General features: G+C 50.8%; 1 protein-coding gene across 1 annotated transcript in view; it reads right to left on the minus strand.

Moving 5' to 3' along the window:
• Nucleotides 1-5042, minus strand: part of CADM3 (cell adhesion molecule 3) — a 101223-nt gene extending 96181 nt beyond the window's left edge. The window contains exon 1 of the mRNA XM_066610383.1: nt 4949-5042. Within this exon, the coding sequence (XP_066466480.1) occupies nt 4949-5042 (94 nt within the window). The remainder of the gene's footprint in view (nt 1-4948) is intronic.
• Between the last annotated feature and the right edge of the window lie 5347 nt (nt 5043-10389).

Raw genomic sequence — 10389 nt, forward strand, 5'->3', positions numbered from 1 at the left:
TAGTGGTTCATTATTTGTGTTTGCTCCTGGAACCTGGAAGCCATCACCTGGAGCTTGCTACCGTGTCCTGGCTCAGATACGAAGTCTGCGAGAGCTTGTGGTGGATGCCAACAGAACTACAGAGCTTGTCTGTCATGCCAGGGAAGCTGCCCTGAGCCATTTTAACCTCCCATGGTATGTGACTGTGTTTGGGGAAATGTGACAGATCTGTGCTTTTAACAATGAGAGTCAATGGGACAATGGTGAGTGTGGATAGGATTTAAGCCTTTGGGATATTTAGGGAATTTTTAAAACACAGATGGGCAACTGTGGGAGGGAGGGTTAGGAAGGTTCTTGTTTCTTTTAAATTTTTAAGCTTATATTTATTATAAACTTTTAATTTACTTACAACAAAATCTAATCAATTAAGTATGGGGGGTTGTCAAAAATGTTTCTGCTTGATGATGTCACTTCTGGCTATGACATCACTTCCGGGTTAATGACATCACTTCTGTTGGGTCCCAACAGACTGTCATTCTAAAAAGTGGGTCCTGATGCTAAAAGGTTTGGGAACCACTGAACTAGACCACTGCACAGGCAAGTCTCTGGAAGACGGGGCCAGCATAGGCAATCTCTTGCAGATCTGCTGACCTGGGGCAGGGACTTTTTTTTTGCTTTGGCATCCTTTAGTCTCGGAAGACTCTGATATCGAGCTCTGAATGGTGGTTCTGGAACAGTGTCCTCTCCAGTGTGCGAAGCCTGGGTAAAGTAGGTATGGAGGATAGGCTGTTTATGTCCCTCTCCATGTCACTGAAATGGTCCAATGGAAAGGCAGAAGCCAATACAGTTGGTTCCAGCGGCGTCGCAGGAGTTGCCAGAACGTGACTGTGTTCAGCCATGAACTGCCTCAGGGACTCCGGCTCCGGATTTTGCCTCGAGGTTGACTCCTGAAGCCTTTTCCATAACTGGATGTAGCCACAAGGCAGTGGAGGTTTGGGATCAGAGTTTTCGTTCTCTCAGATGAGCTGCCTTCCCAGGCTATCGAGTCCCATCTACCCGGTGGCTGTTTAGTCGCCTCTTACGACAAGTACAGCCAAACTGAGGGCCTATTCTTATCCCCAGCCCCCAGGGACTGAGCGTGGCTAAAGCTCCTAAGCAGAAATGTTGACGGGTCTCAGGGAACACGAAAGACACAGACAGGGCCCACAAGAAAGTCAATTGGGAAGTAGTATCAGGTGGGGTAAACACAGACACAGTTGCCTGTAACTCAGGACTCAGTGCAGGGACGACTTGCACCCTTTATAAGCATTTATGTTCTTTTATCTCCATAAGCCACCTTTACCATCCACAGTTGTGGAGTAAAATGGGGATGGGGATATAAATTCATGAATTAAACATAAGTTTAATGAATTAAACACATTAGGCCTGCTTTTCATTGTTGTCGGTTTATTCACCACCTTTTCTCCATTTTTAAATCTTGATAAGTGAAAAAAGACAGATTCCCTCCCCCCTTTAATAGAAGTTGAATATTCTGGAGGGGACCTAGATTTTTCTGGGACTAATCATTAAGTGTGTTGGCTTTTATGGGGAAAGAGTATTTTTTTTTTAATTGCTTCTTCCTCTGTGCTCTTTCTACCACCTTCTGCTGCTTCTCCAGGAACTTTGATAGGTTGCCTTAATTGAGGCACTCTCTGTACTGACTTAAAGGGAAAGGCAGATGGATTGAGAGAGAAAGAGGACGAGAGAGACAAATGGAGCGATAGAGACTGGAAGAGAAATATGCAGAGATTTTTAGACTGATAACAAGCCCTACAAAGTTAAAGGGGGGGTTTGTAAAATATTCCTTCCATCATGAAGTCCAATCACATCCTTTCCAGACTTGTCACATGACAACTGGGCCAAGAACCAAACAAGGAGGGTGCTTTTCATGTGGGGGAAAAAAAACATTCAGAAGCTGTGATAGATGCCCCACTCACTTTTTGGCAAAACTTATTCTGAAAATATTCTGAATTATTGTGAAATGGGGCAAAATCGTTTCACGCATGGAGCGATCGGAACACCTATCTAGGGAGCTTGACCCTCACTCTGTTGACTTTGTTATATCACCACATTGCCAAGTCTGATTGACTATGTGAATTGATGACATCATCATGATTGCTGCGTGATCCCTGATAGGCTGGGATCAGATGCCCAGGGAGAAGGAAAGAAAATGAGACAAAGGTGGTGGCCAATTAACAAGCAAACTAGGTGATGAATTTATTATTAGTATTAGTATTAACAGTATTTACATACCGCTTTTCAATTAAAAGTTCACAAAGCTGTTTACAGAGAAGATCAAATAACTGATGGCTCCCTGTCCCAAGAGGGCTCATAATCTAAAAGATGCAAAAGGACACCAGCCGAAGCCACTGGGAAGGACACTGCTGTTCTGAGGAGGGCCGGTTTCCCCCACCTTTCCTCCAAGGAATTCAGGGCAGCCTCCCAACCCCTCAGAAGGTCTCTGGAAGGCAGCAAAGGAATGCAGCAGCACTGGGGGTGTGGATGAAGCATGGATGTGAAGCAGCATGGATGGCTGTGTCATACCAGGTGTGGCATCCCCTCTCAAAGAGGGGAATTTGCCCCTCTTGACCACTCCCCAGATATGTCAATAGTATTAGGCAATGGATGGAGAGCAGAGAGGTGGCCAGATTGGAACCTCTTGCAGAATTAATCCAGACCCCAAGTCTGGATTTTGGCCACCTCTACACTAAGGGCAATATCACATTGGTATACAAAAGAGGAGGCATACTGATGGCTTCTAAAACATCCTAAAATACAGGTGCCACTATGGGGAGTGGAAAGCCTCACATGCAGAGAGTCTGGAGCCCAACTGACCTTGGACTCATCACCTGTGCAATTGCCCTCAATCCCTGAACCTATCCTGGAAGAGAGCCCACTTGGCTGTCATCTTCTGCACCCGTTTGGCTCCTTATATCCCCGGCTCAATAGAGAGACCTCTCCAAACATGACCTCGCTCTCTCTGTGCACAGAAGGGACAAGAGCTCTTCAGAACCGCTTTGGTCTTTTTTTTCATTTTGCTTTGTTTTGAAAAGAAGCTTTTGGAGATGTGCCCAGGCGGGCTAACTTCTGGAACATTCCACGGCACAGAAGTGCAATGGAACTGTTGTGGGGAGCGGGGCAGGGAGGGGGGAGAGAGGAATGTTTGCACTGGAGCAATGGGAACTTTCCTTCTGGCCTGGAGACCAGTGGTCTGCTTGGATGTTGGAAAGAGCAGGGATATACAACAGGAGACGCAAACCCTGAAGCACACCTGGGGGGCCATTAAGTAGACAGATCCTACAAACATTTCTGGTCACCACATCTCCAAACGGTTAAAGTGGAACTGGACAAGGTGAAGAAGGACTAAAATAATGACTGGGTTGGAGCAACTCCCTTATTAGGAAAGGCTACAGTGTTTGGGGCACTTCAGTCTAGAAAAAAAGGCACCTGAGGCGGGAAACATGATTGAGACCTATAAAATTATGCATGGGATGGATATAGTGTTGGGAGAGTTAAAACAGACAAAAGAAAATATTTAACAGTATTTACCCAGCATGTAATCAATCTGTGGAACTCCTTGCCACAGGATGCAAGGGAGTGGCACCAGAATATGGATGTCTCATTGTGTACTTTCCGAGGCATCTGAAGGGCCACTGTGAGATCCAGGAAGCTGGACTAGATGGGCCTTTGGCCTGATCCAGCAGGGCTCTTCTGATGTTCTTATGGCATAAACCAGCAAAAGTGCCAAAGAAATACTTGGTTTCATCAATACAGTGCCATCCACACAGCTGACACTCTACAGAGAGGAAAGTGAATGACTGTTTGAGGACTGTTAACAGCCAAGAGACTGAGTTGCCAATCAAGCCTTTCCTGGTTCAAATTTAACCTCCTGCCACGAAAGCATGAGGTAGCCTTAGGCCAGCCTCACTTGGCCTCAGTCTTCCCCATCTGCAGTATGGGGATAATAATACTCAATCAGCTTGCAGGAGAATATCAAGAGCAAAGGCTTTACCCATAGCTTAGAAAGCACTACATCTGTGTTCTTCAAACAGCTAATACATATGCAAGTATGTATTATGTATGTATTATGTAACAGCTAATAGTATATGTGCATAGCTAAGTACAAAATAGCAAGAAGTCTGGTCTGTGCCCCCCCAAGGATTCCCTGTCTAAAGGATACTCTATAGCCGTGTTTCTCAAACTGTGGGTCGGGACCCACTAGGTGGGTCACAAGTCCATTTCAGGCGGGTCCCCATTTATTCCAATATTTTATTTTTAATATCTTAGACTTGATGCTACCATGGTATGTGACTGCATTTGGGGAAGTGTGACAGACCTGTACTTTTAACAAGGCACTATGTATATTCTTTTAACAATGATAGTCAATGGGACTTACTCCTGGGTAAGTGTGGGTAAGATTGAGCCTTGGATTGTTAAAAATGTTCCTGCTTTCTGTCATGACATCACTTTCAGTGGGTCCTGACAGATTCTCATTCTAATAAAGTGTGTCCCAGTGCTAAATGTGTGAGAACCACTGGTCTATAGTCTCCTTTAGACAGGGAATCCTTGGAGGGCATAGACCAGACTTCTTGCTATTTAGTACTTAGATATGCACACAGACCTTTATATTAGCTGAGAAAGACAGGGAAGAATACTCCAAAAATAATTACTATTATGGAAATGAGCAGACACCGCTCTTGATATGAGCATCCCCAGTCATTTCAGTGAGGCTTGCTCAGGAGAATTGGCTAAGGGGTGATACCCCATGCCAATGAGCATGTAGTAGATTTAGGGCGCAATCCAAATCTGTGCTGGAGCAGGCAAGCCAGGAGGCTTTCGCTGCATCCAGTGCAGGTTCATTGAGTGCAGTGGCTCAGCCACGGGCAAGGGACCGGGTAAGGGCTGTGTGCCCCAATGGGACTCTTCGGACCTGAGCCACCTCTGGAGGTGGCGCAAGTCTGAGGAGAGTGGAGCAGCTGGAAGCCGCTCCGTTCTCTCTGGCGACGGGGGTTGGGATCCGGCATAACCGCCCAGCCCCACCCGGTCCCAGCCCCGCCCCTGGCTCCCCACGCGCCCGCCCCTGGGGCCGCCCATCGCCCGCTCTCCCCCACCCAGAAATGCCCCCTCCCCGCCCCCACAACTAACTTTGCCTCTTGTGTTGGTGCAAGTGCGGCAGCGTGGGAGCTGCAGCAGAGGCTTCTGCCTGCCTCTGCGCGTCGGCACATGTAAACTGCCGGTTAGGATTGTGCCCTTAGGGCTTTAGGCCTCAAATTCTCCAGGAGGAATTTAACCTGCTCTCCCCACTACCTCCTCTTCCTTGCACCCAAATATTGGAGAAACACCAATTGACGACAAAGGAACAAAGACAATCAAGTCAGAGGCAAAATTATACACACTTAGAAAATACTATCAATGCAAATCCCAGCCAAATTGCCAAGATTGTCTTGCTTTGAATACATTTTGCATTTATTTATCTATCAGAATGACATCTCCCCTCCTTCCCCTGTTACAATATGTGCAAGTCAGATTGCATCAGGAGGGGGGAAAAACAATCAAAATACTGTATCAAAAAAAACCCCACACACCTTTTTTCTTGTATCAGCAGCTCACAAACAAAGCCTATTTTCAATGATCTGATTGAAAAAAACACACCACCACATCACACTTTGAAAGGTCTGGTAAAGAGAGAGGGGTACTGGAGCTTGCACCCTGATTCTTGGAAAAGTTGTTCAACTCCCACCACTTGCTTCTTTCATTACTCACTGCTTATATAGTTTCAAGGCAAGTCTTAAGAATTAGAAACTGACTTTAAAAACATAAAATAAAAATACAAAAATTGAGATTCTCACAATGCTGGGTTGGGCAAGTGTGATCGTGAACACAACCTTTGTTATAAGTAGTCTTTTGGGAAGTTGACCAAGGGGCAGCTGGTGGGTCACTGGAAGAAAGTGAATACTGAATGAGAAGGCCATTGGCCTGATCCATCCAGGCTTTTTTTATGTTCTTAGGTTGTTGGACCTGGTAGTGGGTTCAAGTGAAGGCGCAGTTACAGATTCATTGGACAAGTCCTGTGAAGTCACCATGACTGCTAGGTGACAGGCCACAGTCTTTTGGCCTCAGTTTTCCCAGACTTTATAATGGGTATAAAATCCACAGGTAGAAAAAAAAATCAACAGGTTAAGCACTGCTGTTGTTCCACTGCAGGGAAAGTACTGCCTGCTTAAATTCTATTGTTAGAGGTGCAAGAGCCTGCTTGGAAAGAAAATGTAGTATCTTTCAAGGACTGGCAGTATGCACCAAACAGGTAAGAGATACACCTGCCTGTATCTTCCAGTACTTTGAACAACGAATAGAAAGGCACAGAGATGACTGACAGGCACTTGGGGGCTTCAAACAGTTAATTTAAGATGACATCATTAAAACCTGAAGCCCACCTGCCAACTGGTCCTCATGATTCTGTTTCACAAGGACTTGTCATATCCCCCCCAGCAATATGTTCTTGATACCCACTCAGCCCCCTCCAAAATCACACTCTACAAAATGCTATTGTGTCAAGCCTATAGAACATTCAACATGCTCAAACGGATAATTATATTATGTTTAGGAAACCAAAATCTAGGCCTTGTTCCAGTGGCGTAGCCAGGTCATCTGACACCTGAGGCCCGTACATTTTTGTCAACCTCATATGACAAAATTAATTTGTCAGCAGATAAGGGTGCCCACCAGGATGGGGAGCAAAATCAGACACCAGATGAAATGGGAGCCCAGGTCAACCTAGCAAGGCTCCAAGTCCAGACAGGGCAGGTCTACCTGCCTAGAAGAGGGCTCCAAAGTGCCATTGGAATGGAAGTCCAGGTAGACCAAGTCCAGATGGGAGTCCAGGTATACCCACCCAGCAAACCCTGACCACAGAAACCAAATATCAACAAGAAATCCAGGTCTACCTGCCTGGTTGACCTGGGCTCTGAAGTTAGGTAGTGCTCATGCCTCCCACAAACACTGGATTCACATCCTGGTGTGACCCCCAGGATGTGACCTTATTGGGTCCATGCTGTGTCATAATAGCATCTCATTGGCTCTTTGAACAATCGGTCTCATTGGTCCATTCTGAGTTGGTGGAAATGAATTATTGGAACAAGGCAATGGTCCACCCAAGTGCCACCAAGTGCCACCCTTAGGAGGTGATACCACTAAGGAGCAGACTCACTAAAATCGTGGTTGTTAGGAATAATACCATCATTCTATACCTTTCAGTGCATAATTTACAGCAGAATGCAATGAAACAAACCAGAGTGAAATAACTCCATTCTATCAAAAGTTATGGCCAAAAACCCTGAAAACAAAAATGCAACTCTTATGCAACAAAAAGTACAGTTTCCTTAACTGGGTGGCACTTGGGTGGACCATTGCCTTGTTCCAATAATTCATTTCCACCAATCCCTCTCTGCTCATGGTCTAAGACAGGGGTCTCCAAATTTTTGGCCAGAGGGCCGCATCAAATATCTAGTGTGGTGTTGAGGACCGGAAAGAAAATTTAAATATAAAATTTAAATAAATAAACTAGAGATGGTACTTAGATGAGTGAATAAATGAATGGATGGGTTCATTCATTCAAATTCTCTGGCTCTCAGAACACCCTCCAGACACAACCAGAGCACAGCTCTGGTCATGTGGGCCAGAGTGGGCCAGAGGCTTTCAGGGGACAAGAGGCTGGCTGTGGGCTGGATAGAGGCTTGCCGTGGGCCGCACCTGTCACCCATGACAGGTGGAGATACCCACTTCCCTCTGGCCAATGAGTTTATGGGGGGGGAGAAAGACTCTCCCCTTTTGAGGCCATCTGGCAAGAACATCTTGGCCCCTATCTTGAAGAAGATGGACTGGAAGCTGAAGCCCCCACTGCCAGTCACCCCACTAAAAAGTGTTTTTGGCACCGCGCGCAGCAGGGACTTTGATATGGCCTCACCCCGCCAGGAAAGGAAGGACAAATTTGGCACCCAGCAGGCCGCCTGCCATCACCCAAAGGCAGGCACAGCTGCTCTCTTCTGCATTCCTCCTATGGAGTCGGCCAGATGCTCCAGCCTCCAGCAAGCGACCCCCAGCCCAGCCCAATCCAGCAGGGAGCTATTAAGAATGTACTCACAGCACAACCCTCCCCCTCTGACCTACTTAGCCATACACCCTCCGTGCAACACATCTGACGTTATGGACAGAGCCCACTTCTCTCCTCCCAGTTTGGGGGGAGGGTTTCCAGCTGGCAGCCTCTTCCAAGGTCCATCATCACCAGCAGCAGCCTCTATCTCATACCCTTCTGCCTCTCGTGCCTTCCCCGCCAGCCCACACTGCCTAGAAGGTGCTGGCAAAACACCTGTCTGCGGGGCACAGCAGTGCAGCCCCTTCCTCAGTTAGGCTCTCCCTTCCTCTTCCAGCCCTCTCCATCTTCCAGTCCTCCTCTTCTTGGCTGGGCCAATGCCAATACTCCCCCCCCCCCCAATACACACAAGAACCAGAGAACATCACCGGGGCCTGCACATCTAGGGAGAGTCCCTTTGTTCCAGGAGGAGGAGGAGGAGGATGAAGTAGGGCATTCGGGTGGCGCAGCAACCCAGCCCGCCAGCGACCACAGCACCAAAGGACAATAGAAGCCACCAGGGCCCTTGGCAGGCAGCAGGCTGGGCTCTCAGAAGCAGGCAGCCCCTTGCGCCCAGGCACAGGCGGGTGAGCACCCCATGCGGGGGGGGGGGGTCAGAAAACATGCGCTCCTATTTATTCTTTGCTCGCCACTCCCCAGCCGGCTCCTTCCCCCTCCCTCCTTTGCGCCACCTGCTACCACGACACCCCCAAGAATGGCACTGCAGCCAGGTGGGGGGAGGCTCTCCCCCCTCGGACCAGCACAGAATCCTCTCTGCCACCCAAACAAAGCTGGAAACGTGCCCCCGAGCGGCAGGACTGCCTTTGCCAAGCGGAGCCCGCACCGGGGCCACCGCCCTCTGCCCCTTCCGTGCCAGGCTTGCGTCTGTGTTGCTGCTGCAGCGTCCCTGCCCAGCCAGCCAGCCAGCTTGTTGATCTTGCCAGCGAGGAAAAGTACCCACCAGGCCTCCCCCTCCGCCAGCCGCCCCCTCCCCTCCCGTCTCCCAAGGTGGGAGTGTTTGCATACATTAAGCCTGGCAGCAGCCCCGCAGCCTGCCAGCCCCGCCACCCCGCCCAAGACACACGAACACAACAAGCCCCTTGCCCAGAGCCAAGGAAGCCGGCAGGGACCCCCGCCTGCGGGGGGATTTCCCAGGGACAGGTGCCCCTTCCCCTCCCAGCCCATCCACCGGCTTTCCTCTTACTGGAACAGCGGGGGGGGGGGGAGATGCTCCTGCCAGCAGCAGCTCAGGGGTTTGGGGCTTGGCGACGCGCCCCCCAGTCTCGCTCGGGGGGATTCCTTCCCCAGTCCTCGAAGCGCGTCCCCCTCCTCGCTCCGGCGCACCATCGCGGAGCCCCAGCAGGGCACTTCCAGGGACCCCCGCCGGGCAGCCCACCCTGAAAGCAGTCCCCGAACCCCCCAGCTGCTTCCACCTGGACCCCCTTTCCCCGGCCCCGCCCGCCTCCCAGCCCCAGGTGTCCTGGCCCCCACTGCGCCCCCCGCGATGCGCATCTCCTCAGACTCACTGTCGTGGGCCACGTTTCCTCGGCTGGAGGCGACCAGGAGGGAGGCCAGCAGCAGCCAGGCAGAGCCCGCCCGGGGGAGCATCTCGGCAGGGCGCGGGGTCCTCGGCTGCCTCTGGAAGGGGGGGAGGGCGGTCTTCCTCCCGGCTCGCAGGCTCGGTCCTCCCCCCTCCCCACTGGGCACCAGGGCGGCAGAGGAGTCGCGGCGAACGGGCTTCGGCGCCGCAGTGGCAGGCAGCGCGGGGCGGCCGGCCGGAGATGCGCGAGCGGAGCTGGAGATGCTGCAGTAGCCGGGATTAAATAGAGCACCGGGGAGAGACCATTCGCCTGGCGGAGGAGGGGAGAGCGGCAGGCGAGGGGGAGGGGGCCCGCCAGCCCTCGCCCCCCCGGCTGCCCGCCTGCCAACCCTGCAGGGCTGGTTGCAACGGAGTTGGGCGGAGGAGGGAGGGGCGAGGCAGTGCCCCGCAGGGCCTCCCCGGCCCCTCACTCGGCTCTGCACAAGTCCAGCTGGGGACCCCCAGCAAGCACCCCCCTTCCAGAGGCGGCTTGGTGCCATCCAGACGGCGCTGGTCCCCGAGGGAGTGGATGCTGTAGCCGGTGCCTGGTCTCCCTGGCTTGGATCAGCACCGGGGGCGGGGGCAGAAGGGGGATCCGGCCGGTAAATATTTATTCTTCGGAGGGGGCAGCGCCAGGTGTTCTCCAGAAAGGTGTGTGGATGTG

Source organism: Tiliqua scincoides, chromosome 15 (assembly GCF_035046505.1).
Source record: "Tiliqua scincoides isolate rTilSci1 chromosome 15, rTilSci1.hap2, whole genome shotgun sequence".
In the NCBI taxonomy this organism is placed as follows: domain Eukaryota; kingdom Metazoa; phylum Chordata; class Lepidosauria; order Squamata; family Scincidae; genus Tiliqua; species Tiliqua scincoides.